This window comes from Vespa mandarinia, chromosome 2 (assembly GCF_050613455.1).
Source record: "Vespa mandarinia isolate Hongniang chromosome 2, ASM5061345v1, whole genome shotgun sequence".
Classification (NCBI taxonomy): Eukaryota; Metazoa; Arthropoda; class Insecta; order Hymenoptera; family Vespidae; genus Vespa; species Vespa mandarinia.
This window is the reverse complement of record NC_140811.1, coordinates 16,476,121-16,495,000: the sequence shown is the minus strand read 5'-3', so window position 1 is coordinate 16,495,000 and position 18,880 is coordinate 16,476,121. Positions and strand designations below refer to the sequence as shown.

The 18,880-nt window shown below is 29.1% G+C and overlaps 5 protein-coding genes across 6 annotated transcripts; 3 read left to right on the top strand and 2 right to left on the bottom strand.

Moving 5' to 3' along the window:
• Nucleotides 1-2,101: 2,101 nt before the first annotated feature.
• On the top strand, nucleotides 2,102-3,208 carry LOC118442407 (uncharacterized). The gene is made up of 2 exons (XM_035867957.2): nucleotides 2,102-2,430; nucleotides 2,582-3,208. Exons 1-2 carry the CDS (start codon nucleotides 2,390-2,392, stop codon nucleotides 2,955-2,957), a joined length of 417 nt encoding a protein of 138 aa, XP_035723850.2. The 5' UTR covers nucleotides 2,102-2,389; the 3' UTR covers nucleotides 2,958-3,208.
• A 550-nt stretch (nucleotides 3,209-3,758) lies between these two features.
• On the bottom strand, nucleotides 3,759-7,124 carry alpha-Man-Ib (alpha-Mannosidase class I b). The gene is made up of 11 exons (XM_035871998.2): nucleotides 6,817-7,124; nucleotides 6,537-6,707; nucleotides 6,315-6,477; nucleotides 6,064-6,249; nucleotides 5,846-5,994; nucleotides 5,579-5,767; nucleotides 5,305-5,492; nucleotides 5,081-5,207; nucleotides 4,836-5,000; nucleotides 4,614-4,763; nucleotides 3,759-4,517 (listed from the first exon to the last, which is right to left on the bottom strand). Exons 1-11 carry the CDS (start codon nucleotides 6,943-6,945, stop codon nucleotides 4,299-4,301), a joined length of 1,836 nt encoding a protein of 611 aa, XP_035727891.1. The 5' UTR covers nucleotides 6,946-7,124; the 3' UTR covers nucleotides 3,759-4,298.
• A 74-nt stretch (nucleotides 7,125-7,198) lies between these two features.
• Nucleotides 7,199-9,915, top strand: Cypl (peptidyl-prolyl cis-trans isomerase-like 1 Cypl). 2 transcript variants are annotated; one of them, XR_014981834.1, is made up of 5 exons: nucleotides 7,199-7,341; nucleotides 7,419-7,552; nucleotides 7,628-7,825; nucleotides 7,918-8,083; nucleotides 8,457-9,915. XR_014981834.1 is itself a non-coding variant. In XM_035872098.2 (4 exons), exons 1-4 carry the CDS (start codon nucleotides 7,271-7,273, stop codon nucleotides 8,031-8,033), a joined length of 519 nt encoding a protein of 172 aa, XP_035727991.1. In that variant the 5' UTR covers nucleotides 7,199-7,270; the 3' UTR covers nucleotides 8,034-9,915. The 2 variants fall into 2 exon arrangements, 1 of the variants encoding a protein (XP_035727991.1); XM_035872098.2 differs by having other exon boundaries at nucleotides 7,918-9,915.
• Fbxl7 (F-box and leucine-rich repeat protein 7) lies at nucleotides 8,490-9,806 on the bottom strand. Its single transcript, XM_035872083.2, has one exon. The coding sequence runs from the start codon at nucleotides 9,804-9,806 to the stop codon at nucleotides 8,490-8,492; it is 1,317 nt and encodes a 438-aa protein (XP_035727976.1).
• An 867-nt stretch (nucleotides 9,916-10,782) lies between the features above and the next one.
• uex (metal transporter uex) lies at nucleotides 10,783-17,878 on the top strand. Its single transcript, XM_035871983.2, has 14 exons — nucleotides 10,783-11,282; nucleotides 13,117-13,408; nucleotides 13,582-13,731; nucleotides 13,824-13,979; nucleotides 14,113-14,301; nucleotides 14,375-14,548; nucleotides 14,657-14,828; nucleotides 15,221-15,412; nucleotides 15,502-15,648; nucleotides 15,723-15,860; nucleotides 15,946-16,218; nucleotides 16,313-16,548; nucleotides 16,633-16,863; nucleotides 16,943-17,878. The coding sequence occupies exons 1-14, from the start codon at nucleotides 10,837-10,839 to the stop codon at nucleotides 17,096-17,098; spliced, it is 2,952 nt and encodes a 983-aa protein (XP_035727876.2). The 5' UTR covers nucleotides 10,783-10,836; the 3' UTR covers nucleotides 17,099-17,878.
• Nucleotides 17,879-18,880: the final 1,002 nt, after the last annotated feature.

Below are 18,880 nucleotides of genomic sequence, written 5' to 3'. Positions count from 1 at the left end.
ACTTGGCCATTGAGAATTGAGATTAATTATATTACATGCAAATTATTATAATACATGTATATATAATATATGAAAATATATTATGTATTTATATATATATATATTATATATATATATATTTATATATATATATATATATTTATATATATATATTATATATATATATTTATATATATATATATTATATATATATATATTTATATATATATATATATATTTATATATATATATTATATATATATATTTATATATATATATATATATACATATATACGGAAGGTGCAAGTTATGGGCTCACCGTTCAGCGGTTTGCAGCTTACTATTCGCATTGCACGAAAATAATTATAGATTCCAATTATGTATTATTTTCCAGGTGATTATAGTTTCTTTATTTTCGTTTTTATTATTAGGAAAGAAAGAGATCGTTCGACATGCCTAATTGAACATGAACAGACATGTACGTGTACTTATTACATCGATAGTTCCTGAAAGATTACAAAAGTATAATATATCGGAGATATTACGATATTATCTAACACTGTACAGTGAGCCTTTAACTAGAGCTATCCTGTATGAGAGGATAGATGCATTAGAATTTTCAAGATAATTATAATCGTTTTATGAAAGATGACTGCGGGGAGATTAAAAAACGACAAAGCGAGTTAAATAAACAGGTTAATTTGCCGTAAGTAGAGAATTTGAAGTTCGAATACGTTGAAAATTTCACGAGATTTAATGTGTTGTTTCAATGCGATTTAATATTTTATGTGAGAACGAACACGTTGGATTAACACGTAGATAACATTGTTTTAAAGAAAACTGACCGAGTTTGTGTACGGTTATTTGAAGAAAAAAAGAAAGAAAGAGAAAGGAAAGGAAAAAAAGAAAGATAAAAAAAATTACCACTGTATAAAGTTAGCGATCTTTGATAAACGAGAGGCAAATATATATATATATATATATATATATATATATATAGCTTGACTGATCTCCGAAGCATTTACTCGCAAGAACACCGACGTCTGTTAATCTACATTATAGACGAATGTTTTAAAGATAAGAATTTTATCTTACCGCTATCTAACGGCCTATACAAGCCTCAATTCCGATAGATAAGAATATATTGAAAAAAGAAAAAAAAAGAAAAAAAAAAGAACGGATAGAGAGAAAGAAAAAAAATGAAATAAAAAAGAAAGAAGAAGAAGAAGAACATTATTCGCAAGGTGCTCTGTGTAATGAAATTATTACAGTACATTAGACATTAATTTACGCAGTGCAATTTCGAATTATATTCGTTAATGTAAATCGATCAATCAATCGATCGATCGATCCACTAGCATCGACTTTACTGTATCATAATAATGTTCACGTAATCTCACATTCTGTAAACTTTTCCAATCATTGAAAAGAAAAATAATGAGAGATATGCGTATAAATGTATGAACGCGTATTCGCACATATATATATATATATATATATATATATATATATATATACGTGCGCGCGCGCATATACACACACACACACACACACACATATACTCACATGATGATCGTTATGGCGTTTTTTGTGATTGCACTTTAAAATTACAATCTTTAGATGTGTATGTTGTTTTTCAATAAATATAAAATATATTTGTGTTATCATAAAGAGATACACACATACACACACATAAACGAAGCCTTCACGTTTTATCGTTGTGCTTATATGTTTATGTTTCCGAACGCATGATTAGTAAAAACAAAAAAAAAACAAAAAAAAAAGAAAAAGAGATATTCGTCAAATGAAAATAGTAAGTCCTATTAATTAGGCTTGTCGTTAGTTAAAATTATTTCGATATACAAATATACATGCATACATACATACATATATATATATATTTATATATATATATATATATATATATATATATATATATAATTTTAACTATGTAGATATTAATAAATTTAGCTAATTTAGATATTCAATTAGAAAGTTTCTTAGAAATATTTTCGATCACTTTTCTATAGTAAAGAATAGAAATATTCAACAATCGATTTACAATGACCCTTTAAATTACGAAAGGACATATGTGGATGTGTTATTGTTTTGTCTAACGAAATTACGGAAGAAAAAAAAAAGAAAAACAAACAAATGAAGGCACTGGCAGTCGTTTCCGTTTTCCTAATTTCGTCTTTCTTTTGTCACAATGTTGTTGTGTGTATGAGAATATCGTCAGTTAGACCTTTATCATACCACAGAGAAAGAGTCTCTCTAAGTTTCTGAAAATTAATTTTTTTTTCATCAATCCATATTCAACGACAATCTGTCTCAATTTTGTTCGGTCCTTTTCAACAAAAAAATTCGAAAGCAATTTTTCAAATTTTCCCGCGATTTTCATACATCAAAGATGTCTCTCAAGCGTATATTTCCTGAACGCGGCAGCTACAAGTAAGTTCATTGAAGCTTTTTTATAAGCTTGTCTTCGTTCATAATTAATTTGCATGAGAAAGAGATAGAAAGATAGAAAGAGAGAAAGAGAGAAAGAGAAGGAGAGAAAAAGAAAGATAAAAAAGGATAATTTTTGGATTTGTATAATCAGAGTAACATCGCCAAACAATTCGATGCAAATGGCTGAGAACAGGAAAAAGAGCATTGAATACGAGCAACCGAACGAAGTTCACTCCCAAACAACGATGGCTATTGCGTCGGTAATCCCGTCCTCTTCATTATCGACTTTGCCGTCATCAACGCCAATGTCACAAAATCGAAGCATAGATTATGATGCAATCGAGATAGCACCATCAAATACAAATATGGGCTTACAAGGTTTACATTGGGAAAATCAAAAAAGTCAAAGAAAAGTCGAATTTGATATCGACTCTGGGAGTCATTCGTCGAAGGACAACAAATGCGAGGAATGTCTTATTAATTGTCTTTATTACACGCATGAATGTTGTGACTGTGCCATTTTATGACGACTCTTTTATTTCTTTTTTTTTTGTTTTCCTTTTTTAGAAGATTACACTTAGAGATTTTACGATAAGAAATTCGTTCAAAGAAGAAGTGTTATGTTAGTTACATTGTATTCTCGCATTGTAAAATAAAGAATATGTTTTATGAAAAACATATACGTACACATGTACTATAAAGGTTAATTTTCATAATACGTAATATAAAATGTAAATATTTAATATTAAAATGAGTAATTTGAGTGCCATTGATAAGTATATCATTCGTATTATCGATTGCATTCTATTTTACCGACATTATTATGGATTGTTGTATATGTGTTTGTATGCATAATATAGTCTTATTATGAAATACTTATTTCTATATATTTTTTTTCTCATATGAAACTAATGACTTTATAATTATTATCCTAGTATATATATATATATATATATATATATATATATATACATACATACACACGCATATACTTATGTATAAAAGCTTTTCATACAATGTAGATAATGTACATTTTGTCTATTGTTGACAATAATAATTTTGGCCGTTTGTTATATATATATATATATATATATATATATATATATATATATATATAACGTTGAAGCAAATATAATGTATAATAGGTAAATCATAGATAAAAATATTAGTAAATCACGACTAGATACTCTAACTTAAGTTACTTCTATAAATGATTACATTGTTATTGCTAGAAAGAAGATTATTATAGGATTTTTTTTTGTTTTTTTTTTGTTTTTTTTTTTTTTTTTTTTTTTAATAAACTGTTCTTTTAATGTACAATCTAAGATATGAATATGTACTTCTTTTTTCTTTTTTAAGATAAATAGTATAAGCACGTGCTCACTATAGATGAATAGTACTTTTGTGTATAAGTAGTTTTGATTACAATTGTTTGATAATTGATGTGTTAACAATTTGAATGAAAAAAAAATTTGCTTTTTATCTCCATGATCTATAATATAAAGAGTAAAGTATTTACAAAATCGTTCATTTCATCGTCCGATGATCATAGATAGGCACTACTCAAGTCAAAGATGTAATTGTGTATAAACAATGATATGATTTTTCATAAATCATAACGTATGAAATATTTACGATAATAAATTTGTAAATGTTTACTTTACATACACGCTATTATGTTTGCTCGGGTTTTGTACAAATTTTTTAGACAATCGAAAGAATTTGAAAATCTTTCGTATCCAATACATATGATTGGATTTTAGGTGCAATTTTTTAATAATAATGATTAATAAATCGGTGCAAATGAATTCAACTAATTAAAGATATAGTTTCGAATTTGTCGAATATAAATTTTTCTTTACATCGTATTATGATTCATATATAGGCAATGGATGACCTTCGGAATTGAATACCCATTTGTCTAAATCTATTAACTGTCTGGTATCATCAAATAACAAATATAAATATTTCAAAGTTTCGGCGAACCAGAAACTTTCTGTCATATCTTGTGGTCGTATGTTATGAATACTTCGAACATTTCCAATGCTTGTGTATCCATTTTCCACTTTAGTATAATTTTCAAATGCCTATTTATATATAAAGAGATTAATATATATGTATACATATAATGGTAAAATTATGAATAGACAAGATCATCTTAAAGTAAGCATGTTAAAGCTTACTTGAAATATTTGCCAGCCCCAATCCTGGAAAGTTTTATTTCCTGTGAAATACCACATATAAAAGAGACTTTCTATAAACTCAGGTCGTAGGAGATTATGTGCATCATTTGTTTTCACATACATATCCATTTGATTATCTCCTTCTAATTTCTGTGAATGATAAAAAAGGAAATAAAAGGATTTATTATTAATATATGTTTATAACTCTTCTAATAAGTTTACCTGAATGTTAAAATAAGTTATTTCGGGAGCAAGAAAAGTCGGTTGTATTGCATAAGTTTGATAACAAGTTTTGACAATATCATTTGCAAAAGCCATATGTTCTTGTGGCAACCCATGATGGACTCCTAAGGCTAATGTACCTCCTAAGTAACATGTAAGATGGTCCTGTAGAATATATTTATAAGTATTTTTAATTTCTTAATGTTGCTATATATAATATTAATATGTTTCTAGAAGGAAATTACCATCTTTGGTCTTGTATCTTTATGCGCACCAACCAATTCTGCTATAAAAAGATACTTATTAATAGCTGTATATTTGACTAGATGTTTCTTAGTTCCAGAAATGCCCAATAAATAGTCATCTCGTAAACTGTAAATAAAGAGAAGCAATTGTCTATCAGAGACACTACTACTATCTCGTGCACTGCGAATGATCAGGAATTACATGCTTAAAAAAAAATACAGACTAGTCTATGGTCTTCCCAGTTTGTATCCATTGTTTCAATAAATATTCGTAATAGCTGTCACCTCTAGCTCCTAATGTAATTGTCGCATATTCTCTAAATTGTCCATTGTTGGCATTGATAAAAATTGGAACTAAACCATCATGTTTCTCTAATTGATGCACATGTTCTGAGACTCTTGCAGCAGCTGCCTACACAATTATTAATTAATATAAAGTATATTTTCGAAAGCAATACTACATAAAGATATTTTTATTCATACTTCTTTTCTTATTACCTCAAATTTAGGTTGTCCTGAACTACGACTTAGATCACGAAATTCTAATTGAATAGAAGTTACTTCACTAGTACTACTATCAGGCCCCCATTTAGGACTATGTGCTGCTCTAGTCCCTAAATTGACATCAGAATATGGAACACCAGATCTAGTGGAAAATGCTGGCATCATACGATCTCCCAGATCGATCTTAAATTGTAAAGACTCAATGATTACCTAAATAAAATAATGGACTAAAAGATTAAAAAGAATCAATATTGAATTTACCGCTTTATTTAAAAATATTTTCTCTCCACTAAGATGATATGCAGCTAACAATCCTCCTAATACTCTTATTGTTACTTCAAACAGATTAACATCACGATTCATGGTGAAGACTAAACTACTTTCAACCCACGATTTAGCTTCTGCAAAATCTAAAAAAATCAAGGATATTAATTTCATAATACTGGAAGAAGATAAAAGTAAATATATATTATACACACCATCATTCAAACCCATCATGTATAAAGTATCTAAGGAATCCACAATAGTAAGTCCTAAGCCGAACCATTCATGATATTTTTTTGATATCGGCTTAACATTATCATGACCCCAAGCATATTGTTTATACCCATTCCATGAATGTTTAAATGCTGCAACTACTGCTCTTTGTCTACTATTTTGTGGTCCTATAGAATGTAATTGTTTATAAATTATCAAGATTATTAATCTATTGTTTATACATTAAATATACCTTCAAATTTAAGTGCAATTGGTTTGGGTTGAGGTGGTTCCCCAATTTGATCATCATCTACTTGATTGATCTCTGGTTGAAATTCTGGTTCTTCAATGACATCACCACCATGACCACCACCAGCAGGTTGATTAACATTATCTACAACAATATCCTCCGGCACCTGAAAAAATTACCTATTAATTATAATAGAGTTTAAAAATATTTTAATACTTTATTTACCTTTTCATATTTAACTGTCTCTTGAATTATATCAACATTATTATAATCACTGTTATTTTGTAGAATAGCATTTTTGGTTTCACCGGGCAAAAGATAAAATATCACAAGTAAAACTGTTACAATAGCAAAGTAGAAAATATTTCTTTGAAACCTTGATAACTGTTTCCATTGCTGGAATAAAATAATAAATAATTAAGATAAATAATTTAATAATTTAATAATTAAAAAAAATATCATCGTTTGTTTGTGATACAGAACATAATGTTTGAAAAATAATTACCCTCCAAAGGCTACGCGATGTCCCCCGTGTGAAAGCCGCACTATCGTAGATATTTAAACTAATATAATCTGTTTTACCTAAATCCCGGGGAGAAAACATGTTTTTGCTGAGGTTAAGTCGTTCTGGCATACGTAATAAACTACGAGTGAGCCAGAAGACATTAAAAGAATGTGATCAAGTTTAAAACTGATGGACAAAATGGTCCACATTTATAAAATCTGTAAATATTATCTTTAACACATTTTTATAACACCATTGCAGGATCCGGCATTACGACTTTAACACATCAATTCAGTACCGCTTATAGTTCTAGGAAGCTAATATAGATAGCGTTCTAAAAACAGCTGATACAATTCGCATACAATTTTGTAGTTTGAATTTAGTTTGGTTATTTGTTGGTTAATTTGTTGTTTGTAATATTTTCATTTTTATTAATAACTTTTATAGTGTAATAATGACTCTTTCAAATATATCAGGAATACCAGATAAACATTGGCAACCTCCCTTTGTGGCTTTTGAGACAACGTAAGACATGCGAATATATAAATTAACCATTTCTATTGTATGATTTTTTTTCAGTGATACATTTTTTTGTGTTTTAGTATGGGTGAAATTATCATTGAATTATACTGGAAACATGCACCTATAACGTGTAGAAATTTTGCTGAATTGACACGTCGTGGATATTACAATGGTACAAAGTTTCATAGAATAATTCGCGATTTTATGATACAAGGTAAAACAAGGTTGTGTTTTATAGAATTCTTATTGAATATTACATATGATATTATAAATGTATGCGTCCCCACAGGTGGAGATCCAACCGCTACAGGAAAAGGTGGTATGTCTATATATGGAGATAGTTTTGATGATGAAATTCATGATGATTTGAAACATACTGGTGCTGGGATATTATCCATGGCAAACTCTGGACCAGATACAAATGGATCTCAATTTTTTATTACATTAGCACCTACGCAATGGTTGGATGGAAAGCATACTATATTTGGTAAGATAGAATATTATTATGTATGTATAACAATTATGATTTCATGAGAATGATTCTAATTTAAATGATATCATGTGTCTTTCTATGAGCAGGGCGAATTCATTCTGGTATGGCAATAGTAAAAAGAATTGGTCTTGTTGAAACAGATAAAAATGATAGGCCTATCGATGATGTTAAAATTGTTAAAGGATCAGTGAGAAATGCGTGAATCTGTTGAATGAAAGATTTGTATTATAGCCAGTTGATTTAATTAATAAGGTAATACTATTTCTATTATGTGATTTAAAATATTATTCTGGATAAAATATCTAAAAGTAGAAAATCTGATATCCTAATATGATAATACCTACTGAAAATGACAAACTAATTAAATGTAATTACTTTTTCGATAACATTGAATGAAGGTTATAAGACATCCATTTATTAAAGTATAAAATTTAACATTTTATTACCCTTGTATAATGTATTAAAATATAAAAAAAACAATAAATAGCAAATGCGTTTTTTAAGCAAGACGCAAAATATATATTTTTACAATCTATTTCAGTATACGTCGCTTTTTTTCTCTATATATATAAATTAATATTTAATTAAGCAATGAAATTGATATTTGTTAATAAATATATCGCAGATAGTAGAAGCAGGAGATTAAAGTAAATATGGATCAACTGGAGAAACCAGGATTAGTATGTTCTATAACACATCGACGACAATAACGTTTAACTGCGCGGTATCCAACCCAAGTTACTCTAGGGCATTCTCCGATATTTAACTGTCTCAAACCACGCACGTAATATGCTAATGCTTCCAGTCCAGCATCTGTGATTCGTTCGCAACCACAAAGAGAGAGCTTTTTCAAATTAGGACAGCCCGTGGAAAGAGCCTCGAGTGTGGCATCACCGATATCGCATTTTCCTATGTCAAGAGCTCTCAGCCGTGGACATCCACGTGCCAAAGCCGATGTTGCGCTATCACTGAGTGCTTCGCAACCACGTGCATTCAAATAACGTAATTTATAACAATGTCTGGCTACCACAAGCAGACCGGCATCAGATACACGATCGCATTTACCAACAGAAAAATATCTTAACGATGGCCCTAGACGTGCGGCCACTTCACGTACACCAAAATCTGTTATTTTTGCGCAATCAGATACAGAAAGTTGTCGTAAATTTCCACAGTAAGATGCAATAGCAACGAAACTGGCATCGGTTATACGTGCGCATCGTCGTAGATAAAGGCACGCAAGTTGTGGCATACGGGAGAGCGTTAATACCAAACCAGAATCTTCAATATTGTGGCAATCGCTTAGATCAAGCGACTGTAATTGCAACGATGTTATCCGGCTACAAGCTTTAGTCACACTCACGCATCCAGTTAAATCTAATTCTTTTAAATGCACGCAATTATCTAAAATGGCAGTCACGTTAGCATCCGTTACGCGTCGCGAATGACGCAGAATTAGAGAAGTTAAACTTAAAAATGGCAGTTGTCGAAAGACTCCAGGAAGACCTGTGGCACCTTCCAATATCAAACGACGAATACAAGAATGACATCCTCGCTGTGCTAAAGCATTTAGTGCTATAGTCGCATTTTGAGGATATTGTATTTCAACTTCCTTCCATAAGGATGGATGCCACGCTATTTCCCATAGACGTCTACAAGTTTGCGCCAAAGCACAACGATCTCTAGTACTTAGCCAGGAGAAAATTTTTAGTAACAACTCATCGTCAAGTTGGTAAAGACCTGTAACATATGCTCTTTTCTGTTGTGACAGCGGTTGTTGTCTCGTAGGTACAGATGTAATAGCAGATGAGGAAGGCACACGGCAACCACTGTTGTCAAGAGTATGGTATCCAAGGTCAATTGCATCAGAGGATGGCCTGTATAAAGACACTTTCTGTGCTGTATATCCGATTCCTCGTTCAGAGTTATTTTTCTCCCCAAAAGATGGAAAGAGGAGTGGACAGGATCCATCCATTCCATGCTCTGATTTAAAAGAAAGAAAAATCTTATTTTAATTAAAATGTTAAAATATTATGAAAATTCAAGATAAGAATAATATTAACAAAATTTATTTACCAAACAAATTCTTTTATTATTAATGGCTCAAAACGTTTAAAATTTTTAATTTGAAAAAAAATTCCTGCTTTATTCTTAAATTTCGCGCGCATATCGATATACGAATACGAACTGTCAATAAAAGGAAACAAACACTTTACATTATTTTCTATAATAGAAAATTGCGAAAACGATTTACTTACAATCACGTTGACAAGCAAAGTGATCAATGATATTCTCTAACATTACTGAGCATTATCGATCTATCCGTCAGTTCCTCCATTTTGATCTTGCGGTCCAGTTGTTGAAGCAGTTGGATACATCTTGATCGATCTTTACGAATAATTAAAGTTCAAAACATTTTCTATATGTTTACGTATCGATGAACGCTTCGTAATTTTGTTAGAATATTTTTTACACTTTCTACCTCTAAATATCGGAATAAATTTGAACGAAATTAATGGAAAAGATTTTACACACGTTTATAGTTTCCGATATACTTTATGCCGTATTCTTACATCACGATCGATAGGTTGTCAAGATCACTCGGATCAAAGATCGAAAGTATGAAGTGAACTTAAACACATTTTCGTCACATCTGATTGGACAATATATATCAACGTTGATTGGTTCATTCTAATGTACCTAAGAAATGTCTTAATTTCATTGTATTTTTGTACGTTATAGGAATACGTTTATTTCATTGATCTATCATATACATCAAACCGGATTTTTTATTTTCCATTGAAAATTAATTATTTTAATTTTTCAAACAGGAAAGACCGAAATAAAGATAAGTCATTCTTACTACTTGATTACACGTAGATGGTATCTCGAGATATCGCAAGAGTCATCACGTTTGCGCATGCGCGGCGCCGATTCTTGAAGGTTATAAATACAGCTCACTTCTAGTGGATGAGTAAAGTTGTCAGAGTTGAGTTAGTCGCACGATGGCGCGACATGTTGGTCGCTCATACACACCACCGGCAGTTTTTCTATTATTCGTTATTGCAGTTATTCGATTAACAAGAGGCAATACACTGACAGACATAGTGAATCCGTTAAATAATCCTAACGTGACCGCTGTAAGCGTGTTAAATCTACGGGATTCGTTCTTCCATGAAACACCTTCGTTTCGTTCCGAGTACTTGATAGAGCTATATGGGACCGGCCTCGAAAGTAACTTATCATTACATTGGTCGAATGATGGTAGTGATTGTGAACGGAATAATGTACTCAAGAACATTTGGATCTCGATGTCAGGCGATCGTGCAATATACACGTTTCTCGAACTTCCGGACTTTAAAGTAAACACGGTCTATTTTTGCTTGAAAAACGGCGAACGATGGACCAATCTTGGAAGTAATTTTACGGTGAACTTACCTTCGCGATTGCAGTAAGTATATATATACATATATATATACATGTTTATGTACGTATGTGTATGGTACGATCGGTATGCGGGGGTAATTTTCCTTACGTGTAACAAAGAAAAAGAAAAAGAAAAAGGACGAATTGCTGTCTACCTACGTTGCAACGTTAGAAGATGCCGGTTATATGATATAATGTGATTTTTTTTCCTCATTGTGCAAGACTCACCATTTTTCTCTCGTTAACTTTCACATTTATTTGTTTACTATCTTAACAGATTATCGCATATAATATAGTTTTATCGCGATATTAGTATCTTTGATTATGTCTTACGTTATATATTTTTTTGTCCACGTAATACTTATTCCATCTGTGATATCTATATAACTTGAAATTGGAACTAAATTTAGAATATTAGCAAAAAGAAATATATATATATATATATATATATATATATATATATAACATTTTAATGTAATTTTTATTCTATTGTAAATATGAATTGATGTGCGAATAAATGATTTAGAAATCTCTGAAAGTTACGAACGTCTCGTTATCATTGTATACATTTGCAACAAATTTAAGTGTACTATAGATTAATCTTCATCAACATTTGTTTTCATAAACATTAGAACATTAATTTATAGAGGACAACTGCATACATTTTACTTTGCATGTATTTTGCTTTGCATGTGCATAGTACTTTGTTTTATTGTTGACAATAAATCACTCTTTTGTCTTCATTTGAGATAATTGTTTATCAATAAGCAATAACAATGAACATTATTTTATAAATAAATAAAATGTAATCGATATAAAATGTAAATATATACAAAGTAAATTAATCAGATTGTTCTAATAAATATAATATAAATTTGTATAATAAGAATTTTATATTTTATTAACATTGAATAGCGTAATAAAATTGATGTATTATTAATGTATATATAATATTACAAATTATTTTTTTTGTTAAGAATTTTAATTTGTTATTAGTATCATAATTTGAAATTATACTCGTTATTTGACCATTATTCAGACACTCTAGGTTGGATGTATAAAAATAGATTTATGTTTGACCTACATTTAAGTGTTCCAATATTTTTGCATTGGACAAATATTTTAAGAAAGAAAATCATATATAAGGCCACTTCATTCAAATTTTTCAATGAATTAACAATTTATCTATAGATAAATTTTATGTCTATTTTTTTTAATATGTCTATTTTTTAATTTTGTGAAATATATAAGTGTTAATAAAGCTCTTTGTAGTGTATAACATTTTTTGTGCTTATTATGTTTTCTGTATTAAGCCATGGTTTCCTTTTACATACTTCTTGATTGCTTGCTATCAGACTGATGACTAATTATCTGTATCAGTGTATCCAATTACTTTTTATACCATATACGTTGCAAGTTTGCTAGTGATTATTATTTGAAATATTTATTTAGTTAGTTACATTACATTTATGTAACATTGATAAATGCTTATCAAATATATTATAATTTTTATACGCTTTTCAATTATAAATCTTACGTTTTTTTGTCTCTATAAAGAAAAATACTGATATTTTTTAAGTAGGTCATTATTGTACTCATTTTGTATCATATACTTTTTATTAAGAATTGGAGACTTTATTATCTTTTGTGTAAACATGGTATATTTGTCCCTCTACACTGATTCATATATCAATGTTCAATTGATACAATTATTTTAACCTTTAAGATAAGGAGGACCATTGCAAGAGAGAGTAACAAGTATGGTTGGTGTAGCATCTACAAAATTGAATAATTTTTCAATTTATAATTATTTCTTGACCATTTGTATTCTCTATAGCGACTGAATATTTCATTCTCAGAAAATATTTTCGCACACGTCGTGCCAATTCACATGTACCTGACATCGGTGATAATGAAAATGTACCATCGACACAAGTCCGTACAAACATTTACATTGAAGGCCTGAGAGTAGAGTTAGCTGATAAGGATCCTAGCTACACCGAAGAAGGTATTCCAGAGATTTTGGCTGGTGGCAAAGCAGTAATACGGTTATTCGGATCTGGAATTACAGAAGGTACTTTAATCACATTTACGGATATGCCACAAGAGAGGGATTCTATTTGTGACAAAATAAAGAGCAATGAGTTTCAAGTAAGAGAAAGTTATTATTTACATACCAAAATTAATTCAAAAGCATATAGAATCAATTCTATAATTTGAATGCATGCGAAAAAGAATTTAAAAACTCCGTGCATATATTTGTGTATGTAAAATTTCTAAACAGGTAATTAAAATAGACAATTTTTTCATTTTACTACTTGTAGGTAAAAAATGTACAGAAAAATACAGCAACCATTGATGTAGTTTTACCACTTGGATCTCCATTTTTTATTTGTGCAAAATCACCAATATATGAAGATGCCCAAAATGATTATGTGCCTTTTAGACATCAAGGCAGAGCATCATGGAATACAGTAAGCGTTATATCTTTTCTTTTAAATGCGCATACATTTTGATATTATTAAGATAAATGTAGTATTAACTATTTACAGTCAATATATTTCAGATTCGTACATATGAAAAAATGTTACCTCTTTGGCTTAGCATTTTAATCATTCTCTTGTGCCTCAGCTTTTCTGCTTTATTTTCCGGCCTTAACTTGGGTTTGATGGCAATGGATAGAACTGAACTAAAAATACTTTGTAACACTGGTACAGAAAAAGTATGTTATATAAATATAGTTGATTATATATTATTTTTTCAATTTTGAATGTTATAGAATTGTTTACTTTATTATTAAAATATTAATGTCTGATTTGTTTTTTAAATTGTTAAACAATTTTATCATATTTTAGGAAAAACAATATGCAAGGACAATACAGCCAGTGAGAAACCATGGAAATTATTTGCTTTGTTCTATTTTATTTTCAAATGTTCTTGTCAATTCATTGTTCACTATTCTGTTAGATGATTTAACATCTGGACTAGTTGCAGTCATCTGTTCAACACTTGCTATTGTTATTTTCGGTGAAATTTCACCACAAGTATGTATTTTTTAAAATGTAGTGTAGCAATTATAATACTTATGAAATTAACATTTAATGTTTTTCTTTATAGGCCATATGTAGCAGACATGGCCTATGTGTTGGTGCTAAAACAATTTATATTACAAAATTAACTATGATAATAACATTTCCATTAAGTTATCCAATTAGTAAAATTTTGGATGTTTTTCTTGGTGAAGAGATTGGTAATGTTTATAACAGGGAAAGATTGAAAGAACTTGTTAAGGTATTTATTTACTTAAAAGTAATAATTTGATAAGTTAATAATATTTTTAATTAGTATAAAGTTTCTATTATGAATAATACTATGTTATAACTATATCATAAATTATAGGTTACAACGGGATATAATGATCTAGAAAAAGATGAAGTTAACATTATAGCTGGAGCGCTAGAATTACGGAAAAAGACTGTTGCAGATGTCATGACAAGAATTGAAGATGTGTATATGCTAAATTATAATGCAATTTTAGATTTTGAAACTGTATCTGAAATCATGAAATCAGGTATACATTATTTTTTTTTTGTTTTTTTTGTTTTTTTTTGTTTTGTTTTTTTTTACCTAATATTGCTTTAATTATTTTATATTTTATCGCATTTATGTTAGTTTACCATGATTTTATCAATATGCATGTTAAGAATTTTAAGAATGTGATATTATTCTGGTGACATTATTATATTATTTTAACATACTCAACAAATCAAAATTTAATGTAGATAAGATATAATCTCTTATTGATATATAGATTAATCAAGAATTAATTTAATATGTTACATATCTTATCAAGTACTTTTACTTTACACTGAGTGTAGTATATAATTAATTATTTAGAAAAAAATTAGAAATATTGTTAAATGATATTATTGATACGTGATTAACTAATTATATTTTATTTAGGTTTTTCACGAATACCTGTATACGAGGGAGCTAGAACTAATATAATAACAATGTTGTATATTAAAGATCTTGCATTTGTTGATCCTGATGACAATATGCCACTTAAAACACTTTGTCAGTTTTATCAAAACCCATGTAATTTCGTTTTCGAAGATGTTACGTTAGATATAATGTTTAAACAATTTAAAGAAGGTATACTCAATAAATATAATTCTATGTAAATAGCTTTATTTACAACTTTTTATAATAAAAAATTTTTCATTAATCCTTTATTTTTGTAGGTCATAAAGGTCACATGGCATTTGTTCAAACAGTTAATAATAAGGGTGAAGGTGATCCTTTCTATGAAGTGATAGGTTTAGTTACATTGGAAGATGTTATAGAAGAATTAATTCAAGCAGAAATTATAGATGAAACAGATGTATTTAGTAAGTTAGATCAAAATATCTAAATTCAAACGCAATAAATTGTATTTATTAACATAACATTTATTTTTTTACAGCCGATAATAGAAGTAAACGTAAAAGGCAGGCTCGGACAAAAATGCAGGACTTTACCGTATTCGCGGAGAAGAAAGAAAATCAGCGTATTCATATATCTCCTCAATTAACTTTGGCCATGTTTCAGTATTTATCTACAAGTAGGAAGAAGTGTTACTTTGAGATTAGTGTAGACATTATTATAAAGCATTTAATATATATTTGAGCATAACATATGATTCACAGCTGTAGATGCTTTTAAACCTGATACAATATCCGAAACTATTCTACGTCGTTTACTTAAACAAGATATCATTTATCACATCAAAGTCAAGACCCGTGAAAAAGCCAGAAATGATCCCGTTGCGGTAATTTATCAGCAAGGAAAAGCAGTAGATTATTTTGCATTGATATTAGAAGGTCGAGTAGAAGTTACAGTTGGCAAGGAAAATTTGATGTTCGAAAGTGGTCCATTTACATACTTTGGATCTCAAGCACTTACTACGAATATAGGAATAGGTAAAAAAAAAAAACAAAGAACGTATATTTGTATACTTAATTATGCATGTCCACATTAATAATATTTATATTTATTATATTTATTATATTCTAGCTGAATCCCCCACAAATGGAAATCCTCAAAATCTTGGAAGCATTCAATCGATCAATTTAGATTCTATATTACGTTATACATTTATACCAGACTATACTGTTCGGGCGGTAACAGAAGTATTTTATGTCAAAGTCAAAAGATCTTTGTATCTTGCTGCCAAACGTGCCACTCTTTTGGAACGAAGCCAAAAAGATCCTTTACCTAGTCAGGATCAATTTGACGATGAAGTAGAGAAAGTACGTAGGATATAAATTTTTCAATGACACATACAAAATCAATTAATATTAATTAGGGAATACAAGAAAATATTTTTTTTTTAGTTATTACATTCCTTGGATGAGGATGATCGTAGCGTACCAGAATCGCCAGTTTTACCAAAAGATAAAGAAAATGAAACCAGTAAAGATAAAGATATTAAAAGTCAATCACCAATTCGAAGTGCAACTGCTCCAACATCTCCTCTCCCAGTCAGTGCAAGTCCAGTTACAAATTCTAAATTTGTTTCATCACACAGCGATCATAATGGAAAGATAAAAAATTCCCCGATAAAAGTATGTCACTTTTAGTTTGTATAATTTTTTATTCTAAGTCTTTATCATCAGAAACTTTGATGTTATTGATTTATTTAAGGCACAAAATGCAGCCACTCCAACAGGATTGGGTAAACTCAGTTTAGATTCTGATGTGCATATAAGTCAATCAGAAGCTGTCCGACTTTTATCTGGGAAGAAATCATTGGATGATGAGGAAAGGACAACTTTATTAGTTAAACAAGATCGTTCTTAACGCTTACAGAATGGCCGACGATGTACAATAATGTCGGCAGTTGGAATAGTATTAAAGATACTAAGCAACGAAGGACAGAACATACGTCTATGACATATACAGATGTTTTGGCATTAGGTACTTAACAAATTACTTAAATATCTAATGTAAACGATACTAATCCAATTATGAGATTCTTATGCATTTTATATCATCGCGATTGGCTTAGAAGCTGTACCCAATTCCTCGATAAAGAATATATCTATTTTGCTCAGGGGAAGTTGCCAAAAATGTTCATATATATATATTCATGAAACATTATTCATTGAATAGTTCATTTCATGAACAATCATACGTGCATCACATACCACTGTTTAATTGCATTTAGCGCATGGTAGAAAAAATATTCCGACTTAATCTCACACGTTCCATCAAGTCTCTTTTCATTAAGCAGCTAAGTACTTACAAAAGTGTTCAGTAAAGACTGAACATGTATATAAATAGAAGTAATAACTCATTAACCCATTCAGAGAATAAGTGCTCGTAGATTGGTTGCATTATATTTTAATTAGAAAGAATAGGAAAAGAAATACTGAATATTAATCGTGTGGTTAGATTCTGTGTTCCATATATTTCCTAATATACTCTGTATTAGCATTTAGATACAATATTGAATACTTTTGAGCGCAGTAACACTATGTACTTACATAGTGATTTTTTTTCTTTTTTCCATAGAATCTAATTAAGTTTATCTACGAGCGCTCTAGGGTTAATTTTAAGATTGTTTTTATTTTATAAAAGATTTTATGATCTATTTATTTATATTATTTATGTAGTATATATATATATATATATATATATATATATATATATATATCATATTATGGATTTTATGAGGAGAATAATTCAATCTAAGAGAAAAACTCCTTTAATATTCTTTGAAAGAAGTTTTTCTACAACAAGCACTTCCCTCTACTTACTGTGAATATAGTATGAAAATGTCTTGTTTTTTCTCCTTTAAATATTGATCTAATGATTTTTAATATCAAAATTAATAGATTTGTGGGTACAGTTTTTTTTGCTGATCTAGTAAAAGAAACAGGATGATTAATCTTATTAATAATTAAAATCTTATAATTATTATTGAAAACTTTTGTGTGAAAATAAGTTTGTTTAACAATATTATAAAATACCGTTGTATGACCAAACACAGGCAGATATTAAGAAAAAACAGTACAAAATAATAAATTTGTAGGTATATATATGATTGAAGGAATTATTAAGTATTTTTCTTGGTGCAACGGTCTTTAGTTTTGCTTTATAAATTATATCCTTTATATTTTACATTGAGTAATAGGTGCCCTAAAAATAATTAGTGGTAAAAAGATATATTTGATACGTAATTAATGTAATCGTATTTTTATTCTGTGCCTTAAAATATCTGGTAGATATAAACCTGTTTAATCAGCTTTACTAGACCAAGTGTTGCCCTAAAAAATATTTTAGTAATCATTTGAAAAATATATCTGTTAATTTATTTTCTATTTCTTTTTATAACCCTCGAACATTTATTTGTAATTTCGCACAATATGTATATATATATCAAGTGTATTAACATTAGAGAAGAATTATGAACATTATGTTACACTTCACGCATATACGTAAAAGACGTATTCAAAGTTATTACTAAATATCACTAAAAAATGTGGTAGTATTACTTGCAAAAGATATAAATCAATGAAATTATTGTATGCTTGAGATATTTTAATGAATTATAAATTAATTGCAAAAATGAAATAGTAT

What these genes read in the sequence shown, in the direction of transcription:
- alpha-Man-Ib (XM_035871998.2), bottom strand. Translation starts at nt 6,945, where the DNA reads ATGCCAGAACGACTTAACCTCAGCAAAAACATGTTTTCTCCCCGGGAT. An exon ending in AATTGCACTTAAATTTGAAG is followed by an intron (nt 6,250 to 6,314) that starts GTATATTTAATG and finishes TACATTCTATAG; the next exon opens with GACCACAAAATAGTAGACAA. An exon ending in GGGGCTGGCAAATATTTCAA is followed by an intron (nt 4,518 to 4,613) that starts GTAAGCTTTAAC and finishes ATATATAAATAG; the next exon opens with GCATTTGAAAATTATACTAA.
- Cypl (XM_035872098.2), top strand. Translation starts at nt 7,271, where the DNA reads ATGACTCTTTCAAATATATCAGGAATACCAGATAAACATTGGCAACCT. An exon ending in TCGCGATTTTATGATACAAG is followed by an intron (nt 7,553 to 7,627) that starts GTAAAACAAGGT and finishes GCGTCCCCACAG; the next exon opens with GTGGAGATCCAACCGCTACA. An exon ending in TGGAAAGCATACTATATTTG is followed by an intron (nt 7,826 to 7,917) that starts GTAAGATAGAAT and finishes TTCTATGAGCAG; the next exon opens with GGCGAATTCATTCTGGTATG.
- LOC118442407 (XM_035867957.2), top strand. Translation starts at nt 2,390, where the DNA reads ATGTCTCTCAAGCGTATATTTCCTGAACGCGGCAGCTACAA. An exon ending in CCTGAACGCGGCAGCTACAA is followed by an intron (nt 2,431 to 2,581) that starts GTAAGTTCATTG and finishes TTGTATAATCAG; the next exon opens with AGTAACATCGCCAAACAATT.
- Fbxl7 (XM_035872083.2), bottom strand. Translation starts at nt 9,806, where the DNA reads ATGGATGGATCCTGTCCACTCCTCTTTCCATCTTTTGGGGAGAAAAAT.
- uex (XM_035871983.2), top strand. Translation starts at nt 10,837, where the DNA reads ATGGCGCGACATGTTGGTCGCTCATACACACCACCGGCAGTTTTTCTA. An exon ending in TAAAGAGCAATGAGTTTCAA is followed by an intron (nt 13,409 to 13,581) that starts GTAAGAGAAAGT and finishes TACTACTTGTAG; the next exon opens with GTAAAAAATGTACAGAAAAA. An exon ending in GTTTAAACAATTTAAAGAAG is followed by an intron (nt 15,413 to 15,501) that starts GTATACTCAATA and finishes TTATTTTTGTAG; the next exon opens with GTCATAAAGGTCACATGGCA.